Source organism: Strix uralensis, chromosome 3 (assembly GCF_047716275.1).
Source record: "Strix uralensis isolate ZFMK-TIS-50842 chromosome 3, bStrUra1, whole genome shotgun sequence".
In the NCBI taxonomy this organism is placed as follows: Eukaryota; Metazoa; Chordata; class Aves; order Strigiformes; family Strigidae; genus Strix; species Strix uralensis.
In genome coordinates this window covers 55,613,916-55,639,487 of record NC_133974.1, presented here as the reverse complement: position 1 = coordinate 55,639,487, position 25,572 = coordinate 55,613,916, and the positions used below count along the sequence as shown (strand labels likewise).

The following is a 25,572-nucleotide window of genomic DNA, read 5'->3' as shown; positions in this document are numbered from 1 at the left end:
GTGAACAATACTAAGACAGACAGCTATAAGTGTGATAACAAGTAACTGTCAAAGCATCAGAAATAAAAGTCCTAGAAATTTACTATTCATCATCTTCACATCCGCATGCTGCTCTCTATGATCAATACTGGGAACATTTCTCTGTCATATTTTTCCTGGTTCAAACTCTAAACTTATCAGTGAAGACTTCCAGCCAGGTATAGTAAAATTTCTTACTTATGTTATCACTTAATTGTTGTGCACAAAAATCACAGACCTGTAAGCCAAAACATTTGCATGCTTTTCCTAGATGCTCGTTCTTTCCATACCTCCAGATATACTGGAAGAAAACGTAGCTGAAATGGGCAAGAAACTCTTCCGACTCTCCAGATTTATTTATACTGGTCACTGAGGCACAAAAATTGAAATTTGAGTTAACTGATTATTTGTCAATCTCTGTTAATTCTCTGCATCTCTATTTCTGCCTTTTCATCTTTCCTTATCATTGAAAAAGCTCTTAAAATATTGTTAGTCCTATACATAAAAGTTAAGTTGCATTCTACACCTGTTATACGCAACACCCTGACACCGTGATTACTGTCAAAAATCCTCTGACACATGAACATACGTTTGACCAGCTATATAACAAATTCTAATTTCCAAAGTATTTTTAGTTTTGCTTTTCACTAAACCTTTGCACATTCAGAAATCAGAGTTCAAATGGGTACAGGAAATACCACTTTAAAGGCCTCTGCCTGGAACAGTTACAAAGTGATTGAAGCTAAGCCATACATTAGGGGGGAAGAAAAGAACAATGAAAGAATTTGAGTTAATTTAAAACATTTAATTCAAAGTTCTGTATCCTTATGACAACACACAAATTGCTAATTAGAATGTGCTTAAAGATATTTAATGATCTTTACCTGACTTCATCTTAAATGGGATTTGTCAGTGGAACTGATTTATTGTAACTTTCATTGTTAAGATCTATGTTAACTTTATGTTTGGTTTTGAATGCAATACTGCATCAAATTCTATACTATAAGAGCGTATATTAGTCCTTGTCGCACCACTTCTGATAAAACAGAAAGCACTCTTCTACATGGTAAGTGCTAAATCCATCAGTTATGACTGCATTTAGCTTGTTGATTTCTTCAGAAAAAAACCCCCAACCCTTCAGTGTAAAAAACCTTATGTTGGGCATCCTAAGCCTACATACTGGCATGGTTACCCAGCTCAGGTTAGACAAAGTAATTTTGTCATAACTTCCCTTGAATTGCAATTCTGTGTATTAAGTCTTGCATAGAATTTAACAGTGATAACACAAGTAATAAAGAAAATTAAAGATGATGATTTAAAGATCCTAATTTCTAAACATACAAAACCACAGTCCACATCTGTTCCTAAAATTAAGCTCTCTTGAAGTACTAACTCTTTAGCTGATATAAATCAGTGCACCTCCATTAACTGAATTTCAGTGGAACCAAGCAATGTACACCAAACAATGTGGAACATGATTCACAAGAAAAATGGTCAAGTAGCAAGCATTAAATGCTTTTTGTATCTAAATTACGCTCTCATTTTTCAAACAGATCTCCAGTGTCAGATTTGGTAAACAGCCTGGCTGATAAACAGTGGGAAAGCATGGTACCATAGGCCTGCACCAAACATGCTGAAAAAGAGTTTTCAGGGATATTAACTACCGTGCTCTGAAATATTAGAGAAAAGTTGTGTGTATTTATACAAATAAAGATAAGTAAAAACTTTGCACTGAAAACCAGCTATTTCCTAAGTGTCTCAGGAGTGAAACTTGGCATCACATAGTATGAACCTCAGCTTAGCAATTAACTGTGTCTGAAGACAGCAAGTAACCTTTACCTCAATGCTGCATTAGCCTCTTTGGTCTTTTAAAGGCATCAGATACTAAAAAGAAGAATCCAAAGTAAATAAAAATATCTATAATGGATTCTTTAGTACAGAGCAGCTACTTAGTTGCAAACAAACACTTTCAGCAAAGGCAACTGTTCTAAAAATTCTAAAAACACATTTTAAAATAACAGCTAAACCATAAATGCATCCCTACAGATAGTACAAAAAAAAAGAAATTTTTTTACATGCTTATATACCTATACTTGTATTTGGAAGAGCTGTCTATCTGGAAATTTGAGAAGGTTTATAAAGGAGCAAAAAGTGCTGAATGGGTTTGCTGCCTAATGATTGAACTCCAAAAACATCCAAAGCCATATGCATCGTTCCACACAGAAAACTGCTGTCTGGACAAATTCTGTGAATGGCACAGGAAAATTACATGCCTGGGGTGTTCTTTTAAGTTCTCTTCATCTGTGTCATATAAAATATTTTTGTTACTTTATTTTAAACATTTAGAGTTTGATATAAATCCTCCACGAAGAAACTGGAGAAGTAAAGACATCATGGATAAGGTTGGTATTATGGATAAGTAGTATGGTTTTTCTACATGTGTTGAGAATTTCAGCATGGTGCAACATGGTTCTCTGTTTTACATTTGCCACCTTTGTCATTCTACAATGAACAAGGAATCTGAAGGGGGAGGGGGGCGGTAACACTCAGTTCTTCAGTCATCAATTTATGATATCAAGAACCATCACTCATGCACTGCATTGTCCAAGACTAAGAGTGTACATACCACCTTCACTAAATGTGATTCCATGCTCTAAATAAGTATAACAATTGTATAAAATTTTGGATGGGAAGTAAAAAGCAGTATCAACAACAACAAAACCAACAAGAAAAACTGTGGTAAGATTACCACAACCTCTCCATTTCCTGACAACACTTCTAATGCTACTAATGTCTTTTCTCTCAGTAGAAATAGTTTTCTGTATTTTTCCCTCATTTCTCCCTACTAATAACTACTTCCTTACTGAAACCATAAGTACTAGCACTTCTCTAAGAAATGTAAGCCAAGAGGGAAAAAAACACTATCTGCCCAGTTCAAGGCAGGATTTAAATCAAATTCTCCTGCTTAAGTGAGTTCCCTGATCATGGCCTGTGGGATGTTTAGAATTGCCTTCCCTTCACTTTGTCTCCAGTTCTTAAAAACAGATCAAAGTAAATAGGAAAAGTAACACTCTCTAACTTGAGAAATAGAATACACTTCCAGGCAATGTGAGATCTGATTTCTAACCTTTATGTCAATATGTAATATGGCATCACTGCATGCAAAATGAAGCATTACGCACATCCTGACACATATATTACACAAGTAATCCACATCCTAAAGTTTAATGCTCCAAACTTTCCCATGACAAATTACTTACTGCAGAGTAACTCCTGGAGGTTGAGGGCAAATTAAGCTAATGATTGAAGGAAGCATGCCAGTACTCCCTCCTTAGTACTGAACCGTTCGTTCACTCTCACTAGGTGGATGCAAAGGAAATGAGTCAGGGCTCTTTTTTAAAGGCTTACAGGTGAAAATTAGTTCGAGGACAGCCCTCTAGGACATTTTGTTGCAATCTGTCTTAGAGCTGGTACATAGCTAACAGCATGGTTGAGTTTAACGCACATTAAATGTCAAGTGTGGATGCAAATGTGTCATGTAATGGCGCCAACTGACCTCTTGATCCTGAAATCGATTGTGTAATTGTACAGACTTCCGAATGCCAATGCTCTGGCACTCCACAGACCCTTGCTATTGTTCTGACCCACTTCTGGGGGAAGGAGATACGGCTTTAAACCTCCTGTCAGGCAAAGGAGAGAACTATTCTTCCATGGCCAGAGGGAGTATACACACCTACCAAGGGGAATGAGACCACCAACATTTGTTTTATAAACTAGACTCAATTTTCAGTATTTTTCTTACAAAGCCTCCAAACCAAAAATTTTACTTGTGCTCAAATGGGACTTTTTCTTCACTAATGGAACAATATCTTCCAATTTTTGTTTTGGAAAGAAAGAAGAAGAATCCTTGAAAAAATCTGTTTCATCCAAAACAACCTCTCAGCTTTCACCCTTTCCACATTTTTCTGGTTGTCTGCCAAACCAAAAACCCCATTATCTGCACAATCTAAGTGCTCGGTCATTTGCAACAACAAAAATGATAAGAATAAAAAATGTCCTTGAAAAACTGATGATTTATATTTCCAGTGTCTAAGATAAAACATGGCAAGTATGCCTCTATCTCTTTACCAGCCATGTTTCGGCAGCAGCCACTCTGACATGCTTGTGTTCACTGCAGCTCAGTTCACAGGAAGACAGGCAAAGGAGCGGTTAAACGTAAACGGCTACATTCATATCAATATGGAAAAAAGAGGTAACATATAGACAACATTTTCAGAAGTTTTAAGAGCTTACTATAAAAGTAGAATTGTACTGCTTAGGTGTTGAGGAGGCAACTAAAAGTTTAATCCTTTGGAACCTTCATCTACTTTCTATCCTCTTTCTCTGTTCCCCCATAGGTCTATAAACATCATTCTGCCACTTCTAAAGCTTCTTTCAGATCCTCTTCTCTCATTTTTGGCTTTGATCACAAGAAGTCCTTTTCACACTGGGCTCGCTCTCAGCATCAATCATGATCCTTCTGTGTTGACACATTAATAAACAAGAACTGAGTCTGGTTTAGTAGTTCTCAGTGCCATATTAAGCAGACACAGAAATTTCGTTATTATTTCAACAGATTACCTACAGCTCTTGTTGCAGCAAATTTTTATACCAGGCATGCCACAAAGTGAACTCCCTGTAGCTACCACAGAACTTCAGTGCCAATTTATCTCCTAGAGATCCTATCATTTAAAAAAGGTATAAAAGAAACTCCTCAAAATCCAGCTAGTCATTTAATTTCAGTCATGCACAATTTCTATTTTTAAATGCTACATGTGAGAAAGATAAAAACAGTATGAAGGTTTGATATTTCACTTACTAACTTAATAATACTTATATATTCCAGATAGCAAATGCATCCTCCTACCCTGTCTTTTCTTTTTCTTCCTCCTTATAGGAGACTATCTCAGCATCCCCCAAGCTTCTTTGATAATAACTTCTATGCCACAGTCTTATAAAACCCTCCTAAGTTTTCTCTGAATGTGACTGGTTGATTATTGGGAGTCAAACAGATGTTCTAAATTTGTGGTGTCAGCACAGAGACTCGCTTGATTTCAGCTTGGCTCATGTGAATTTATTTTAGTTATACATTTATCTACACATTTAATTATTTATATTTATGTATTTCTACTTTGTAACGCATGTTGTTCAACACTGATCACTATCTGGATACTAACAGCAATGGTCTCATAGCATGCTCCAATACTTTTAATAAACAGGGACTAACAGAAGGCTATAAGGATTGCTGGTTAATAAGAAATAGCAGAAAGGTCACAGATTTGTTATGCTGAAGACTCCTGTTAGCTTCTCCTTACTGGCTGCTATTTCCTTGGAATGTTTGCACGTGCTTGACAGCAATTATCTGTCCTATGAAGCCCACAAAGCCAGGCTTACTGTCAAATCCCACACCTTACTGCACATTGGTAACATACTTGACTTTAAAAACGGTGTGTCAACTATGTGCAAAAAAAAAAAAAAAGTACAGAAATCTCTTGTCTGGCAATTACAAATGGGAATATCTCTCCTGCTGTAAGAAGAGTGAAGAATTTGTGAACTTCTAAGGCATTTGCTTATAAGGTGATCTTAGTAAAGAAGAGAGTTTTTCACTGCTTTGTCCAAAGCACAGGATTTGACTGGACTCTTATTTCTGCACGATGTGTGACTCCGATTACATCACTCTGCTCAGTACAGGAACGGGCTGAGGCAGCATATGGAAAGAATCACGAGTACAGATCGCCTTGGCCAAAAACACACTTCTGGTGGGGAGTGCTCTAGGGGCCAGTCAGAGATAAAACGCCAGAAAACGCATTTATATCCTCTGTTCTCTGTAAAATAAGATAATACAGCATTAATATAAGGACAAACTTTCCCTAAGATTTTAGGCAGCATCTAGATATCAAATCCCAGGAAAACTAAGCGAGTTATTTAACACCAGCTTTTAATTTTTACAGGGAGAACCATTAAAGTTCATCTATTTTTACAGAAGCATTAATGCACTACGTTTTCCTGCTCTTGCTAGTCTCCAAAACATTGTCCGTTCCCATATTATTTTGGGTGATTGTTATAGTTAGCCATTAGCCATTGCCCCTTTGTTTATTTTAAAATGTAAACCTACTCCAGGATGTAGCAATTACGGATGCTCTGTTATGAGCAGCACGCCTATCAACATCGCTTGTTATGACAAACGGCTCAAGCTGTTAGCCTACATGAATGGGAACTCAATTAAGAGTGTACTTTATTATGTGATATAACTATTGCAATAGATGAGAAAAGACAAAAGTGCTTAATTACATGCCCCTTCCATACATGTATCAATTACCAGAAGACTTTCTCATAATTGTAACCTGAGATATTGAACCATATCTGGATTATTGAGGATTCTCGCTAATGTAGAGATGAAATCTAAAATGTCAGTCTCAATCTCCTGGCATTCTGGGACAAATAATCAGTGACATTTTAAACTATATTTATTTTATCCAACTACTGCACAAACTACCAAAATACACTTTTGTTTTCTGGTAAGGCTTAAATTTGGTTTAATATTGCCACAAAAATTAGAAGAAACTCAACCAACTGGATTTTTTTTTTTTTTAAATTCTAGAGTTATTTTAGAGTCAATGCAATGTCAGCAGAAGTCAAAAGAAATCCAGATTATACTGTTTAAACAATCAAGCTGCCAACAAGTAATCTATATGACTACCAGATTTAACTTTCCAACAAACATTGATGAATCTGTCAGTGATAAAAAGACATTTTGGGGCAATTTACATGGCAGTCTAGGCACCTACATTATAGCAGAAGTCTAGGGAGAGAACAATTTACTTATCTTACTGATACCTCTCTGGACAAGCCCTCTTTACTGATGACATAAGGAGTTTTGGCAGATGAGTCTCTGAACATTCAAGACTCCAAACTTCGGCAACATCAAAATCACTCCTTTCCACCCTACTGATCAGAACATGCATGCCCTCAAATTATTTAGTAAGGATAACATTTGTAATATATCACCGAGAATGGTATTTTCCCCAAAGTCCGAGAGAAACTAAACATGCCTAAATAGACTGGACAACTTTTTTTTTTTTTTTAATTCCATTACTGTGACATTGCCAGAACATTTCATGTACAGTCTTATGCACTGCTTTAGATGCTGTAACATCTAAACACGTGCTAGTAACGCTCAGGCCACAACTCTATTTGCCATGTTTGTTCTCCTAGCCTCTTCCTGCATGGAGAAGTGTGTGCAGGAACATGTTTTCTGGTAATTTTTAGTTGAGTTTCTTAGGAAAAACAGATTTACCTAATCTGTCTCTCCACTCCTTCAGCTTCTGAACCTGCTGACCTATTTGGGCAAAGCCAGGCAGAGCAGTACATGCCTCAGATGTTACATTCCTACGGTTTCCTGAAAACCACTGTTGGACAAGGGAGAGGGATCTATATTACTGCCATCACTGGGGCCTATAGCGTAAACTCCATGTTGACAGCATTCAGCCATAATCTCTCAGGGGAAAAACAAAAATGGAAACCAGATCCTTGTTTCTGTCACAGCATTTGAAAAAGTGGCCAGTTGGAGGTTATACAAAGGGCAGCTTACCCCAGCCCTGTTGCCTATGTTTCTGATTTCCTCCTTCTATACTTCCCCTACTAAGCACATTGCACCCACTTCTTTTGCAAAGCAGACAATGTTAATTAAACCTTGATTGTTTGCTGAATGACATGTCTACATCAGAAGGGAAAGATGGGAAAGCATGGCTTCTCTTTCACTGAGGTAATGCAAGATACTTGCTTGAGAAAAACAGTAGTTTGGAGAAGGTAAATATCATCAAAGCCAAGTGGAAATAAGATATCTGCTCAGTTCTGATTGGTATCTGGTCAGCTGGGACAAAGGAGAGCATTATGGCAAGGGGCAGAGGAACCACAATTAATCCATGGCAGGAATCACAGGACACATGGAACTGAAATGAGGTTATTGAGACAGTGAGTGAGACATAGGAAACTGGAGACAGACATAAATAAATTCCACTGATCAAAATATTACTTATTCCTCTTTGTTACTGCATTAAAACAGATGGCCATGTAACTATGTGTTTACACTAACCAAAGCAAGTTAAGAAAGAGTGCAAACAATGAAACTAAGGAGGAGGATGTTGACTTTGGAGCAGTCCATAGGTCCTGTTGGAGATGGTTACACGTTCTTGGATTCACCTCTGTATGGCTCTATCCCTCTGCCAGTGTGCCAGGAGAACACACAGACTGCCTCTGGAGGTAAGACTGAAGCTTTGTATTGCTATGCTTCAGTGCAAGATTTTGGAAATTACCACCATCCCGTTGTGCCAATACTTTTCTTCCCAACCCTCATGTGTTCTCTCTTCGGTGACATGCACGCAACTTAAGCCCAGAGTGTTCCTTCTGTCTCCCACCACTTCTTTTGTTCTAGTTCCTGTATTTCTGTGACATTCACCATTTTAATATTTGTTACAGTGGAACCCCAACACTTCAATGCCTTTTAAATCATGCCCATCAGGAGGATATGGATCCCAAGTTATGCTAGCTCAAATCCAGCGTAATTCCAATGACAGTCCATGGATGGATGCCATTTATAGGACACTACTAGTTGGTCTTAACCCAAAGAAGGTGAGGAATAGTAGTTCGAGCAATGAATACATCCTGAACAGCTAATGCTTCTTACTGTGCTGACTCGAAACCTGACTCAGACTTTTGCTGAGCTGCTGCCACCATGAAGCTGTAGGACAGCAGCTGTGACAGAGGGGAGCAGTGCATCATCGGAGCTCCAGCTCACTGGCCTGGACAGAAGCCACTGTCATGGCAAAGCCCATGTTTTCATCCTCTGACCTCCTCACAGTGGCAGCAACCTCGGGCCACAGTCTGCAAGGTGCACCGAGTGGCAACTGCTGCAGCGGGGTAGGGGAAATGTGTCTGCCTGAAAAAAAAGGGAGATAAATTGCTGGTGTCTATCAAAAAGGAAGATGAGGAGAAGGAGAGGGTCCCAACTACTAGACCTACTCGTAAAGAGAGAACATTAACTTCTGTCCACAGAGAAAGAGTGCTGCACAGTGAGAACAGAATAACTTGTGGATGACAACTCACATCCAGGTGAAGTTAATCCAGGAGGTCGTCATCAAAATGCCAGTTACTCAGGAAGTTCTAGTAAAGTAATCAGATGGATAACTATCTTTATCATGTCCTAGTATGTCTTAAGGAGAGGCCCACAAACCATACAGTCAAGTGAAACCGCAAGTCTGAACTGAAGCTCAGACAGATGTTACAGCAGACTGCAGAAACTCAAGAGTGTCGCTTTTATCTACACCTAATTATACCTTTTTCAAAGGTACCCCTTTCCTGAATTCTTCCTAAGGAAGAATTACCTGAAAGATATGTAGGAGTCTGGAAAAAAAAGACATTAAAAAATAACACTTTTAGCACTTCTCACCACAAATCAGATTTGGAACCCTGCTCCTTATTTCATCATTAATTTGCCACAGGGTAAGTCCAGTGAAGGTGAAAAGCTGTGTGTCACTGCTGGCCCAGATGTGGGTAAATGCATTCGGCAAGTTAGTCACTGTTAAAGTGAATGTTAGAACATCTGAAATAATTTAAGCAGTTCACTCATCCACTCACTCCTCCTACTGCAAGCAGTTCATACAATAAGAACAACTTAAAAAAAAAAGACAAAAATCTACCAACTAGGCTGAGCCGCCATCCTCTCCATGTAATCCTTGGCCATGTTGATGGCCTCCATGTTGTCAGGGTAGAGCACACAGAACATCGCCAGGGCACCGAGGTTGTTGCCATAAATTTCATTCCACCGAGCACTGAACTCCTTCGGGTCCCAGGGAGGAAGGTAGTCCAGCGGATTCGACAGCATCGTTTGCACTGCCTCAATCAGACGAGCCGCAATGTGCTGGTGCGTGGTGGCAGCCTGAAGACGCAGAGCCTCCACGTCCCCTTTGGAGAAGTAGAGCATGGGGTAGCTGTCATAGTTGGCATTGACAAAAGGAACCATTGCGTCTGGGTCCTCCCTGGCACCGTAGGCAAAGGCGAAGCAAACCACATGTATGAAAAACACACTTGGGGCTCCCCGTGTGTGAGTCCTCATTGTGGCATCAGATCTCCAAGTCTCAATGGCAGCCAAACCATCTTTGAAATATCCTGAGGCAGACGGACATGAAAGAGAGAGTTAGAAAATTAATCCGTGAGACGCTACAATTCAGGATGCTGTCTAGGAAATACGATTCCATCTAGACTTAAAGAACCCCATGTATTGTCCAGGTGGCTTTCAAATCATTTTTATATGAATACTTCAGACAAAATACCTACTGAGCAATTCATCCCAAAGAAGAACCTGTACACTTTGAAGAAAACCCCTCCTTCCCACATCTTTCCATCTAGTAGCTGATACGAGCTGAAGGAACACACTGACAGCTCTTGTACTTGAGATTTCAAATAATTGCAGCATGCCTAATATGAAGCAGTGCTGACTGTACTGGCAAGCGGAGAAGGGCGGGAGGAGGGGAGGAAGCGGGAGAGCCAGGGAGCTTGTGCTGCCGGCAGCCAAGCCTGCGTGCTGCCTTGGCTGATGTTAGCAGCTGGAGAGGGAAGGATGAGGAATGCTGAAGGTTTGTGCTGGGGTCATTTTATACTGTGCCTGAGGCCTCTGGTTCTGACACGTCCTCGTTTTTTTTTTTATTTTTTTGTGGTTTTTTTTTTTTTTAAAAAGAACAAGTCAGAAAGAAAAAAGAGAAAGTGGCAGAGCCTTAGAAAAACAGCTGAAATACCTTGTCTTCACGGCGTTTAGGGTTTTTGCATCATCATCATTATTATTACTATTATTATTATTATTATTTTTCTAAGGGGCTTTCCATTTCGCATGCGGAGATTTATTGTCAACTACTAAGAAGACTGAACACTGAATTAAAGCGCATATTTTCCTATGTACATGACTTCTCAAAATGTGCTCAAATGGCAAATCTATGCAGAGGTTAAATGCAAGTATTTAAACATAGTAAATTACTTTGTAAAAATTACCAACTATCTAGCCTGAAGTCTCAGATAAAACAAGGCCAGGATCCCCCTGAGGAAAGCCAGCAAATTCCTAGAATTCTTCCGAGGGGAAAGGTTACAGAAAGCAGACCCAAGAGAGACAGTTTTATGTAAATAATGAACAGTAGTTTTCAATTATTAAAAGGAGAAATAGACAGAAGGAAAGAAAACCTAAAAACAAATATGAAAAGCTTTTTTCCATGGAAAACCTGTTTCACAGGATTCAGTCATAAAACTCATAAGAAGCTGAGATACAAAGCAACCTTTTTATTTCTCCCCACAGCTCCCTACCTATGGATGCCAAAATTTTCTAACAGAAACTTAGGCTGCTAAAACCTTACAGACCCACATCCTGATTTAACAATGTCATTAATATGTGCACAGACAATGAGACAACCTTGACAGACTGGGTCCCTCCATGACTACTGGGTACACAGGCCCTCTAGATGCTTGTGTTCAGCTCCTAAAATTAATTTGGGAGCAAGCATCTTTGGCCAAGAAGTACTTCTTTTCTTGTGCATTCCTGCCTAGGGTAAAAATAATATTGCACCCTATAACTGCCTACATTTACATATTACAGTCCATAGCATAATTGCTTTAACAGAGCGTAATGGAAGATGACATTTTCATAGTATTTTAATGCATTTTGCAAGTAAGCTTTGCCCTTTTTAGGATGTAAACCAATCATTACAGGACACATTACGCAGATCACAGGGTGGTTTATTTGGTAATACTTTTACTATATCTACATAGTCTCTCACCACATATACACATACAAAGAAACATGCACCCTTGTTTATCCAAACATACTCAAGTCTACTCATATTCTCATCTATAAATAAGGAAACCATACAACAGTATATTTAGAAAGGAAGAAGGTAAAAACCAGCCAAACCAGTACATTACGTTTGAAACATGATGTCATTTTTTTAACGGTTGAGAAGAGCTGCTTTTTCATAATTAAAAAAACCCCAACAAACCCATTTTTTTTTAAAGCCTCTATGATCCTTTAGACCTGGGGGCAGAGGAAAAAAAACTAAAAAAAAAAAAAACCCTAAAAAAATCCCCCAAAAATGCCTGTAACTTTTTCTGTGATGATCATACACTGAAAGAAGTTTCTTGGCTTACACAATCAGAAAAAAATGCCAGCTAGCACTAAGGACTTCATGCATTCTTTTCTCTCGTTTGATTTCTCTAAGTAGTTCTGTACATCAGTGAATTAAGCACACACATAAGTTTAGGGATGGTTTTAAGAGTTCCTTAAATTAGAGTCTTTCTGACCAGAGATTAGGGAATATACAGTAAGGTTTCCCAGAACTCCTTCTTTGTAAATCTGGACACACATTTCCCAGCATTTCACCATCATCAAACACCTCCAGTGTTGTCTAAAACTCATAGTCTGTATTTTAAGAATTCAATAACTCCCCTCATTTTCTCCCCTCATGCATGTGTGCATTTAATAGAGAAGGTAAACCCTAATTTTACCTTGTACATGAGAAGCAACCACCATAGCACATTGTTTAGACTAACAGCATAACTGAAAAACCAATCTATGGTATATTCACAGGCAGCATATTCAGAGTCAAGATCTGGAAGAAAGTCAATTAGCAGAGACAAAAGCAGGACTACAAAGTCATTCTTATTTATTCTTGGTTAAATCACACTGACGCCCATCTTACGATATGAAGACAATAACCCATGGCAGTCACGATTAATAAGGCCAATGAGACCTGCCCCATAACTTTGCAGGGCTCAGCCTGGTGTGACTGGTGGATGGGAGGAGGCAGCTAGAAAGGAGTCCACCTTCCTTCCCATGCAAACCTCTGTGGAGGCACCAGCCACAACCATGTGGAGAGGCCCCAGGATGGCATGACTACGGCTCAAACTGTGCTACAGAGAGCGAGGAGAGACACAGATGTTCCACGTTTTGTCATCTGTGATGTCCTTAAAAGTAGGACCAGCAAAAGTAATAATGAAAACAATCACAAAGCTCCAAATAGAATAAACATGTGGATTTGCAATAAAGACTATCACCCAGATAGTGAGGAAATACAAACTGGATGGTTCTGGATACAGCCATGACAAACCACCCCCGCAGGGATTTCAAATAGCAGAACTGCCTTCAACTACACACACCACCAAGCACTTTGCTGACTAGGACCAGACCTGACCACACACTTCATTGCCTTACTGACTCGCCCAGGTAACTCCGTAGAGCTAATGGGCATGACCACCATTCCTCAGTTCAGTTGCTGTTTAGAAACTACACTGATTGATAATATATATATAAAAATCACTTCAAAAATCATCAGGTGGTTGCAAAAGAACCAAAGAACCTTCAGCAGAAGAATGTGACCAAACCCAGTAACATTTAGGGATTATTTAGAATTCATTACAATGGTAATGGAAATGGGCGGGGGTGAAAACACCAAGCCAAAAACACTGAAGCAGAATGCACATTCAACTGTGTTGAACTCTATACTTCGAGGTTTCCTTAGTTAACTTACTTGCATACTGAAAACTAAAGAAACACATAGCACTGTTCAAAGACACACATATGAACCCTGATTATCTGCATAGCTTAGGTGAAGCCAGACACATATAGATAACTGGCCACATAAGCTCCAATTTACCAGTTGTGAGTGATCCTGCTACAAGTTTGTTTGATACACAAGGGCTCAAAAGAATAGGAGCTTGGGCCTTCTGATCACTTAAATTGCACTCACAATACCATTTTTTAGAGTGAAAAGAATTTCTTACTCTCATATTACACTACATCATTACCAGCCACATCTTCCAAGAAAAACTTTACTAAGCAACTCAACCTTTTCTGAAAATGACGGGGTTTTCTTCAGTTTGGAAACCATGACCTGATAAAGTATTAAAGATTAAAAGGAGAGTGAAGGATGCTTGCCCATGGAAGAAAAGGCTAATATACAATGTGCTTTGGAAAGGTTGTCACTCAGTCCTAGACTGAAAGAGCATTTGCCATGACTTCCACTCCACTGCCAGCAGAAACAAACAGTAAAGAACATTGATTATTCTAGAAAAAAAGCAGACTAAATCTTAACTATTTAAGTCCTCCCCATCTACATCAATGTTCAACTGCAGGGAAAAAAAAAAAAAAAAAAAAAGATTGTAGAACTGATGCTAGTAACTGAACTGATGCTAGTAACTGAACTGGACACCGGTTTATACAAGTAAGTTCACCAAATAAACTTCGTTTGATACACTGTTTAAAGGAAAGGAGACGTCCTGTTTACTCCTGCCACTTGTGCACAGTGCAGTGAGAGCAGAGGAGTGGGAGATGGGCAGCAGAAGTGGGGGCGAGGAAAGGACCATCAGCTGGCATGGCTATCCTTAAAGCAATCTGACCTTCTTGTAGAACATTACAAAATAAAAACATGTAAAGAATTGTGGCTTTCTGCAATAGCAGTTCTGAAGAGCCACTATGCTTTGTGGATGCTTTTTGCTGGGGCAACACTTGTATCACTTCTTAAAATGCAGAAGTCACAGGTGTCTCTGCTAGCATCTCCAACACTAGTCCATGACTCACCTCCGACATGGGTATCTCATCAACATTTACAGCCAGGAACAGAAAAGGTGGGATTTCTGGTGACTAAAACTTCCACGAACTGGAGGCATCGCAACACCACAGATTACTCAGGTTTCTGAATGAAAGTTTCCCAGAGCTCAGGGCTGGGACATGAACAAGTCAGACCTGCCCACTCAGTCACACCAGGAGTGACTGTCACAGCGCACAACTCTTGCCTACTCACACTGAGGTCATGGGCCCTCCTCTACCTCACTGTGTGACCCATCGAGGTCATGGGCCCTCCTTCACTGCACAACCCACTGAAGTCATAGCCCTTCCTCTACCTCACTGCGTAACCTGAAGAAGGCTAATGCTGAAACAGGAACAGGAGTCTCCAGCCAGAAGAAGGTGGATGCAGTTTCACCCTCAGTGAGAGCTGGGTTTCCAACTCTCATGCTGTCTTCTCCTTCTAGTTTGCTCAGGAGATACTCCAGGCAAACTCCTGGCATCTCTGCTGCAGATATGCTGGCTTTCCTTTGAAACCCCTTGCAAACTGCCTAGCTGCCTCCAGAGAAGGTAAAAGAAGCCCTGTCACTCTGCTCAAGTATCCAATCTCTTTGCCTGTAAGAAAAAAGAAAATATTTTAACTAGTTTAAAACTCAAAATTACAATTTAAAGACTTTTCTCCATAGTTTTTACAACTTTTCGTCTTCTTTTGGGCAGCTCCTATTTTCCACAAAGGCTACAGTTCTCATTATTGCTACCTGAATTACCTCCACAAGTGTTTGGATAAGAACTGTGTTCAAATATTTAATGGAAAAAAGTGTTCCACCATACTGATGAAAAGCAAATCTTCAGGTTCAGCCTGCAAACTTCAACCTTAGACAATGACCTCTGAATCATCAAAGACTTAATTTTCACATTTTTTTGGCATTACTTCCTGGTAAATTATTGAAAGTGAAAGCAAACTTTTTCTACTCATTTTTTTTGTAATGCTTGTAATTGTAATGCTAATTTCATGTTGAACAACATTGTCACTATACTTTTGTCACAACTTCAGTTACATGATAAGATCACTTTTTTAAGCCACTCAAAAGTACTAGTCCTAGAAAATAAGCAATTTTAGCACCCAATGCTTAAACAGGTAAGAGAGTCACAGACATTTTAACAAGAAATGGTCAGCCACCAGCATAGCTGCTGCCATACCAATACCGTGAAACTAATAGGTAACATTGCAATGAGATGTGCATGGTATCTTGCCTCATTAAATGGAGATGGGCGTGTATTTTTGTACCGATGCTGACAGCTGCCAAAACATAACTGCTTGCCACAAGCAGTGCTACATTAGATCACAGTGGAAAAAAGCAAACTTCTGTAGGAACTCTTTTTCGGCACTTTGTCCAAATACCTCAAATAATTAGCAAACCTTTTCACACAGAATCACAGAATCCTTCAGGTTGGAAAAGACCCTTGGGATCATCGAGTCCAACCATCAGCCCTACTCTACAAAGTTCTCCCCTACACCATATCCCCCAACATCTCATCTAAACGACCCTTAAACACATCCAGGGATGGTGACTCCACCACCTCCCTGGACAGCCTATTCCACTGTCTGACCACTCTTTCTGTGAAAAATTTTTTCCTAATGTCCAGTCTAAATTGTACACACTGCAATTGACTTTGCTGCTGATAAGAGGAGCAGTATCTATAAAACTGAATTAACCAGTTGGAAATGGTAGTGTTTTAAAATCATGACCATCAACTGGAGAGCTATTTTGTCCAACAACGTCAGTTTTACCACTGATCCCAATATTTTGGAAACATATTTAAAAATAGGAGAGCAATGAAGTTCTCTAATAATCCAATGACATTTAAGTACTAAAAAATGCAGGGTAAGTCCACGAAAACAGAGAGGTGAAAGGGTCAATAGAGACTAATTCCCATATATATTGCCGTTTGGTTCCTACTGACTCACAGAAACATATCTGATATAGCAAGATTAGGTGGCAGATGGAGTGAGACCAAGAAAACTATAAACATATCTTTGTACTGTAAGAAACACAATAAATCTACTGATCAAAGTCCCAAGCTACATAGCTCCCACATCAGCAAGCAGTACTACTGAATCCCTCTCAAAGCTGTGAGGCTGGACACCAGTGCAGGAAACTCCCGTGTACCAAGATAAGAGCAGTCAGGAGTCCTTCTTCCACACACCGTTTGGTCAGTGAGATAAAACCAGTGACCCTCTGTCTCTCCAATAAAAATGCTAGAAAGGTGTAAAAAACACTGCTTACGACTTGAAAAATACCTATTACGACCTTAACCACCAGGGGACATCACTTCATTTCTCCCTCTGATTTTTTCACTATGAGAAATACACTACATCACAATTATGCAATGTCAAAGGTATTTAAAAGCTTAAATACTGAGATCCCAAACATAATTCAGAATCAAATCTACAATAAATATAGCTCAGATACCCAGGTGTTAGTATTGCACTTGTTCTGAAGTGATGTGAAATACCTTGAAAGAAGCTTTGTAACAACTCATAAGTCTGAATAACAGCTGTGCTATGAAAATCATAAAGGCAACCAGAAACAACCAGTTCCTATAGGAATTATCAGTACATGAGATCATGTCAGCAGTCAAGATTTAAACTTGTGCCTGTCCTTTGATCTATGCACAAAATTCAATACATCTATTTAGAGCAGTACACAGCCGTGTGAGACCATCATTCTGGAAGAACGCTTATTTGTCTATTTTACCACTGTATAAATAAATTAACAGGGCATACACACACGCACACTCAATGCAAAACCTTCTCTCTGCCTCAAGCAAAAACAAAGAGTTAAATTGTCTGCATGCCCAAACCATAATCTGGGAATTTGAAATTTTCTTCTATTTTATAATTTACCCTACTGTATAAACACTTTCTCAATTTTTGGGTTGCACTAACATTACTATTCCTAACCCTTACCGTGAGCTTTTGTTCTGTACTTCACTGTATAAAATGAGTAAGAAAGTTATTCTGATATCCAGAATCCTGAAGGCAATCATTCCCAACTAGTACAGACATGCCTGTTAAGGCATCCACATTCAGTGAATGAAAGCTCAGTCACTTTTACCATCAAAGGCATAAAACTATAAGCCACCATAGAAAGACTTCCTTTACAGCACCAGCATTTTATCCTGAGCTGAAGTACTTTTAAAAGGCCATTTTGATCATTAAAAATATAGTTATTTTTTTCAGAAATGTTTACACAGATGCTAACACTAATGGAAGAATTTGTTTAAGAATTTTCATATGGGCCAAAAATATATATTAACTACGTCTGTCCACTCCATTAATGTCCCAGAAGTCAATCTCATCCATCTATTATACTGTTACAGCATGCAGGGCACTTTTGGGGCCTAGGGCTATGATAGTAATAGGCACTGCAGAAACACAGAACAAAAGCGCCTGTCACAAGTGGGGGTTGGAACTAGATGATCTTTAAGGTCCCTTCCAACCCAAACCATTCTGTGAATTTGGGCTGAAACAGTATTTGTTTGGCAGCTGCTAAGAAGTAATGCATCTTCCCGGCCCACGCATGTAGGCCCATGCAGGGGGTCTGTAAGGCAGCGAACCCTTCGGTGTGGGGTATCAGAAACCATGCTGAGGGTTTCCTCTGACAGCAGCCTACAACCCAGAAGCACAACTGTGCCTCCCAAGAGGAAGCTAGCAAAGGAAGAGATTATCTGAGGTAACCAAGAGCGTGGTCTCTGTGTGGATTGAGTGGTACAACCACAGTGCACAGGAAGAGCTGGAAAACCTTCAGAGGGTGACTGCAATGCCCAGGACATGCAAACAAAGGACAGAAAAAAATAATCATACATGCAAAAGGGGAAAGCCAATTTTACCGCTGTCAAAATAGTGTTCCTCCTTGTGCCTAATCCAGTCCGCTCAGACTGCTGCATGCCATGGAGCTTCCCTCATTTTTTAGGAGTCCGATTACAGCACCAGAAACTCCTGATACCAAGACTAGTGCTTCCATTTCTGACCTTAACTTCTGTCCTCTTTTCTAGCTAATACTTCTTTGTTAGCCTTGACCTTTACTCTTCCAAATACTTGTAAATGTTTTAAGTCCCCTGGCTTTCTGTTCTCCTCTACTATGTATAATTAACAGTTTTAATCTTTCCTGCTTATTGTTTTAGTTGTCCTTCATTCAACCGCATCCAAGACGTTGGAAACAAATGAAGTGGTTCCACTGAAGTTTTACAAAACCAGTTCTCACTCTCTGTATATCTGTATCTATCTACAGACTTCAGTAGCTGAAGACATCAAATAAGTATTTTTATTTGTAAAGCATTTCCACAGGACATCGTATTAACAGACAGGAATTTTAAAATGCATCACATCCTTCAGTTGCTATGGGAATCAAAACTCATTTTAACTACGTTTCCATATCCTGTTTATGACTCGGTCTTGCATCCATAAAATTTTATTTATTATTTATGTTAAAGTATTATGACAGCATGTAGGAGCACCAGCAAAGTCCAAAGGCACCTATGCTGGTCAATTCACAAACCTAAAAAGATTGCAATCTAAGCAATTTAAATCAACACTTGATTTTATATTATCTACATACAATCTTATGATGTGTGTACGCAGGCCCCAAATGTGTATTCCCATAGAAGAATTACTCTTTTGTTTGCTACAGAATAAATGCCTCTGTATTTGTAGACCTAAACTGCACCACCCTACCTGGTAGTTACATCTCCCTGCAGATCAATATGATGTTCATTATTATTGGTACAACTCTGTTGTTACCTCTGCTGCTTTCATCTGTTAACTCATTATCTACAGTTTATATATATATATATATATATATATATATATCTAGATATCTCTCTCTCCCCATAGATAATACATATGTACCCAGCTGCAGCTGATTTTTTCAAGGTACAGACTTGAAGAGACAGTAAAATGTATAGTCCTGTGGTTCCTTTGGGGTTATTACTGTCCTCGCTGCTTCATAGAATTCCCTTGATAAAAGCAGAATACCCTTGATAAAAAGCGACAATTACATTTTCATGGACAGAAGCCTCAACTGCAGATGGAGTTAAGAGGCTACATTATTCCTGCAAAATTTAGCTACTCACAGTTGGCATGAGCATTTTGTGTGAGTAGGTGTCAACACAACCATTAAATTACAGGTTAATTTTGAATATTAGAATCATAAAATCTCATTTCTGACCTTGAGTTGTGCAAACATGGCTTTTGCAGCAGAACTGAAACCTGACAGATAATTTTGGCAAAAAGTGTGATGCACCATGGTTGCAAGAATCTGGTTAAAATGCTTTAAAATTACATGATATCCACAGAAATACTTTCAAACAACTTTTGAAAATACTTTATCTCAAGGCAGCCATTTGATTAAAAGACTTAAGAGGGCATACCAGGTTTATATAAAATATTCATTTTTATTATTTCTGATAAAAACAAAACCAAAGTGAGAACATAAACCAGGACAACTGTGGTGAAAGACCTCTTATGTTAAAATTACATTTACCTGGTACTGAGACACAATACCCGCTGGAATCAAGTGAGTGGGTCCCTACAACACATCGCCTGCTCTAAACAACGTTATTGCCGATTCCTACTGCATATTCTGAGTCTAAGCAAGGGCAAAAACAGAAACAAAGACCAAACAAAGGTAATTTCAGACCACGTACATAATGGCCGCATTGTGCCTGGGATTTCACACCTGACCACGTCCCAAGAGCAGATGAAAGTGTGATGTCAGCACCTGATGAGAGAAACTATTTCCAGCGCTCTGTCCTTCATGTGACTCCCAAAATGACCAGACTCCTCCAGTCAGCTCTGCATGTCCAACACTTCACTTCTGCTAAACTTCTACTGACAAAGCACTCATGAGAAAGGTCCCAGGTGACATCAGCTAAATTTCCTTTTTTCCTAGCAGGCTTTAATCCCCTCCTCTGCTCTGTTCCCATCCTGAGCAGATAACCGCGTCCAGCCAAAGTGCAGCGCACAAGAGTTTGGGGTTTTTGCTAATGCAGCTCTCTCACACCTCACCATACCCCACCTGGGCTTAGCTGGGCTAACAGACGTCAGAACAAGCTCACCCATCTAAACAGAAAAGCAGCTCAAAAGAAGGGCTTTCTCCCAAATATTGAGTCTATTTATAATAAATACATGGCTACAGTCTTGAACGCAAACTGGCACCATGGTTTAACAGCTTTAGGGGACTACACTACTGTAACTAAGCTCTTTTATCTACCTCAGCTGAATGGAGACAGCAAAGAAGGTGTCAACATCCAGGACAAACTTGCTGCTGAGATATCATATTTACCAGTTAAATACAACTTGCTAATCAAAAGTCATATTCTCTTTCACTAACCAGAAGCTTGGATTACCAAGTCTAAACAAGGAAACAATGGGTACGGAAAGTTGTTTCCTTCTTTATTTTTTTAATCCCTTCAGAAAAAAAAAAAAAAACACAACAGGGAAAACAGGCTTTATTTCTTGCAAAACGTCCAGGGACAATAGCAGTAGTAACTAGATTTCTTTCTTGCTCGTTGCTAGAGTATGTTGTGGGTGCCAGATGTGCAAGTTTCCTCACACAAGCCTAAGAATGTGACTCAGTTTTAGCTAAATGCAATCACTTCTGAGAGAAGGGACACTTCAGTTTCACAGACTTGTTTACAGCCTCATTTAAGCCCAGCTCTCACTGCTTAGACTGCTGGGTACTGATGGATGCGACCATTTCTCCACCAACATATAAACTCACTATGTTCATTCACAAACCAACAGCTGCCCAGTGATGGCAATTACTTTCTACCACCACTGATATAGGCTTTATTTGAATTCTGTTTTGAGAAAGTTTATGTGCTTGCAGTCATTGTACTTGAGGAAAAGCAATGGTACACACAGACCTCATGAGCGCAGTGTTTGTAAAGTCATGAGCCTTTAGAAAGTACCAAACCCGAGATGTCACCCTAAAACTAGCTTTCAGCTACTCCTTTTTACTTGTAACTGTATGCAACCTATGAAAATCACATCTCACATTTATCCAGGTAATTAAAACATTTTCCTCTCCTTGTGGTGCAGACATTTACTAAATATCTAGTTAGAATAACTAATATACACTGTAATAAAAATCAAGCTCACTTAGGCAACCAAGATCTATCAACTACTACCATAGGCAATCAATTTGTTTAGTTAATTTATTTCTTCCTTTGCAACCCATATTCTCTATGGCCGAAGAACAGATTTTAAAAGAGACTGTATGTGAGTATGCAGTGAAAAATCAGCACCAAGTGTCTTCTGAGATCAGTCTCCACTGTAGAGGATACAGATATGTTTATAAACTATTCTCATCTCTTGTTCTTCTATTAAATAACAGCACTTGGTTTTTTTCATGGCAATTCAAAATTATGCAGAGTATCACAATGCTTCAAACAAATCAACAAAATCAAGCTCTTGTTTTGAATAACAAGAAAATTGCAACTTCTTAAAGTACCAGTAGCTCTGTCCCAGTAAAATACGCTGTGATTAGTGTGTGTTGGTTTTGCATCCTAGTGATGTTTACAGATAGTCAAGAAAATCCCAATCCAGAACTGCTACTTTATCGACTTCTAAAAATTTAGCTAATTTAGATCACTGAAGAAACACATATGAGCAATGACACACAGTAAAAGAACTTGTAGTTGAAATTATATTTAGCGCTTCTGTAGAAAAATGCACCCAAGGATCTCCAAGTAGTTATGAAACAAATTAATCCATTAAACTTCTCAACACCCCTGTGAAGCAAGTAAGCACATTTATCTGTTTTATGAGGAAGGAAACAGAGCCATGGAGAGGTGGAGTGACTTGCTCGAGGCTACCCAGCAAGAGTCTTTCAGAGTAATAAACAGCATCTGAATTATTGATTCCCACTGCTGCCCTTCAGCTGAATTGTTCCTTTTTTGAAAGGCTGAAATGAGTTATAATAATTGTTGGCATGATAAACATAATGTGGCAATATTTAGCTGAGATTTTCTTTGTCTTTGTTTAGATTATATTAAAACTTTAGTGTTATTTAAATTGCAATTGATCTTCTTAGGATGACCAAAAATCTCCAACTAGTTGAGCAATACTTCCTGTATTTCATTCCCAATTGTATCTATTTCTTATATTGCCATTGCTTATGGCCAGAAGCCACTCCAGCTTGACAATGCAGGAAAACATCACAGCTTTATACTGTTTCAAGAGGGAATGACAGAAAAGCAGAGAGAATGGCTGCTTTCATTCATACCAAACTGAATTTTAAGAGTTGGCATGAGACGCACCGAAGTGACGCTGCATGGCTTTCATGCACTGCTAGCCAAAGGAACCGCAACTTGCCGTCCTGGGCTGGGGAGACGGAGCTCCGGGAGTTAACAACTGCGGTCCCAGGTCACTCGGGACTTTTCCAGCAACAACAACAAAAACCGAAAAGTGGCAGGAAGTTGCATCGGGCAAATCGCTCTTTTCCTGCCTCTCCGCGGCTTCCCTAGGTACGGGACGAGGATGCTACCGCTTACCTTTCACACCCGCATGTTTGGGAGGCGTTTAACTCGTCAGCAAAAGGCTCGGAGGCTCCTGCGGTAACGGTGCTACGGCAGAGCAGAAAGCTGTTGTCACCCACGGCGCCCGCAGGCAAAGCTCTGAACACAAGACGCTGGTTCTCCCTCGGACACGCGGGGCCCATGCTGCGGGCGGCCCAGCACCTCCGGGAGGCTGCGGGTGTCCCCGCGGCGGCACCCTGACAGCACCCCCACGCCGCGCCGCGGACGGCCCGGAAAAGCCCGTGTGTGGAGGCTGCGCCCCGCGGGGCGCCCCCGGCCCCCACCTCACCCCACCCCGGCCGCCCCGCGCCCCGGCCCCCGCCGGTACCTGGTGCCCGCTTAACGCCGCCGGCCGCCACCCGCGCCTTGGGGATGGGGACACGCGTGGAGGGGGTGGGGGGAGCGCTGGGTGCGATCTCCCCCTGCCCAAATCCGCCGGTAACCGGCGCTCCCGGGGCCCGCCCCACCGCCAGCCGCCCCGGGGCCCGGCCGCCCGGCGGAGCGGAGCGGGATGGAAGGAGGGGAGCGGGGGGGAGCGCTGCCCCGCCCCGCGGGGCACTCACCGCCGGCGGCCCCTGCCTGGCGCGGCGCGGACCCGGCGCTCGGCAGCCAAAAAGTTTCTCCTCCGCAGCCCCGGGGGACGGAGCGGGTTGGGGGGGGGCGCGTTTTTCAACTCAGGAAGAAAGTGACTCCCCCCTCCCGCTCCACCTCCCGCCTCCCCGCCCTCCTTCCTTACCTCTCCCCGGTCCTCCTCCTCCACCACCCCGGCCCCTCACGCCATGGCGGCGGCGGGCAGCGCCACGGCCCCGCTCCTCCCGCCGGGGGCCCGCACGGTCGGGCGCGGAGGGGCGGGGGAGCCCGGCCGGCCCTCAGGGCCCCGCGGCCGGCAGCCGCTCACCCGGGCTGCGCAGCCTCCCGGCCCGGCCCGCCGCGCTCCTTTAGCTCTCCGTGTGCTCACGGATTTACTGGTTCCTGGCGTACGCACGGCTTTTTCTCCCCCCCCGCCCGCGCTCCTCCCCGGCCCGTAGTTCACGGAAATACCCGAATTCTCCCTTTTAGCGGGAGGACGCGTTTCTCTGCAGGGAACGCGCTTGGCCCCGACACCCGAGCGTCGGCAGTTTGGTTTTCTGCACCTGGGGCGTGTGGCCGCGGTACCACGGTTCGGGCAAAGGGGGCTGTGGAGGTTAAAGCATCCAAGGTGACCCGTTCATATGCATTATCCATCTCTAGTGCTGGCACCATACCTCAGGAGAGTAATAGGACCTCCCATCCGAAGTTCCCTCAAGCCAGCAAAGAAACAAAAAGCCAATTTGTCAATCTGCTAAGTATGGCGTGACTACTCCCGTAAATGTTTCCCATGTAAAACAAAAACGTTGAAACACCAGGACCATTCAAGCCAATCATCCTGACATTTCTTGCAGCCACTCAGTTGAAGGTACTTAGGAAAGTAATGTAAAAGAGGATAAAATAAATGATCCTTTGGAACAGTTCTCTTTGCTTTCTCAGTCACTGTAACCCAGAAAAAATATGAAGAATTCCAAATGTTTGTTGGGTTCCGAAAGCTGAGCATGTTTTATCATCTTCAGACTACTCTGATGAAATGCAAATAAAAATATTTGCATGCGATAGATCAGGAGGGTGTCCAACTACCTGAAGTTTACATTTCACAAAGCTCAGTCTTCATTTTAATCATGTGTTCACTGATGTTACTGAATCAATTAGCGGGCTCTCAGTGCTCAGGTCACTGGCTTTAAAATGTAAAAGCTGTGTTTTCTGAGGATGGTTTACACCGTGATTTCCTGCTGTTCTATCAAGATTAATAAACTTGGGGAAACCAGACAAAACTAGAAACTATACATTTCCCTTCACCCCTTCACTCCTGTTGCATTTCCCGGCAATATCTATTGTCGGTCTCAGTGTAATGAACAGGGATCCACATGCTGCTGCTGCAAACTCCGAGAGCAACACCAGAGCCTGGAATGAAGCCTTGCTTTTTTACCAGTAATGACATGCCTAAAAGCACTAAGTGCTTCAGTTTCAGTCGTGCAAACACTTAGATTAATCATTAGAAGGTATGCTTCTAAACACCTATTTGAATGGTATTATGCTATACTGCATTCATAGTAGAGTTGTAAAATATTAATGTTGTGACACAAATAGGCACGAGAAGAGCTGCAGACTCCCCCAGTCAGACCAGATGTGGCTAACAGGACAATTCGGCTGGAATTTCTAAAATCATCAGGATGCCTAAAGTGATGAGGAGGGAGGTGTCTAAGTACTAGTCATGTGTCTGCATCCTTAGGTTTTTAAATATATTAAGTATCTGACTCTAA

General features: G+C 40.9%; 1 protein-coding gene across 5 annotated transcripts in view; it reads right to left on the bottom strand.

The window, feature by feature from the left end:
- Positions 1 to 24,209, bottom strand: part of DSE (dermatan sulfate epimerase) — a 36,612-nt gene extending 12,403 nt beyond the window's left edge. Inside the window, exons 1-3 of one of the 5 annotated variants that reach the window (XM_074862330.1) lie at positions 23,976 to 24,209; positions 23,216 to 23,287; positions 9,756 to 10,224 (exon numbers count right to left, since the gene is read on the bottom strand). In XM_074862330.1, the coding sequence (XP_074718431.1) occupies positions 9,756 to 10,171 (416 nt within the window). In that variant the 5' untranslated portion in view covers positions 10,172 to 10,224; positions 23,216 to 23,287; positions 23,976 to 24,209. Of the gene's footprint in view, positions 1 to 9,755; positions 10,225 to 23,215; positions 23,288 to 23,567; positions 23,718 to 23,802; positions 23,846 to 23,975 lie in introns of those variants that run through there. The other 4 variants (XM_074862332.1, XM_074862331.1, XM_074862333.1 and 1 more) reach the window with 4 other exon arrangements.
- Positions 24,210 to 25,572: the final 1,363 nt, after the last annotated feature.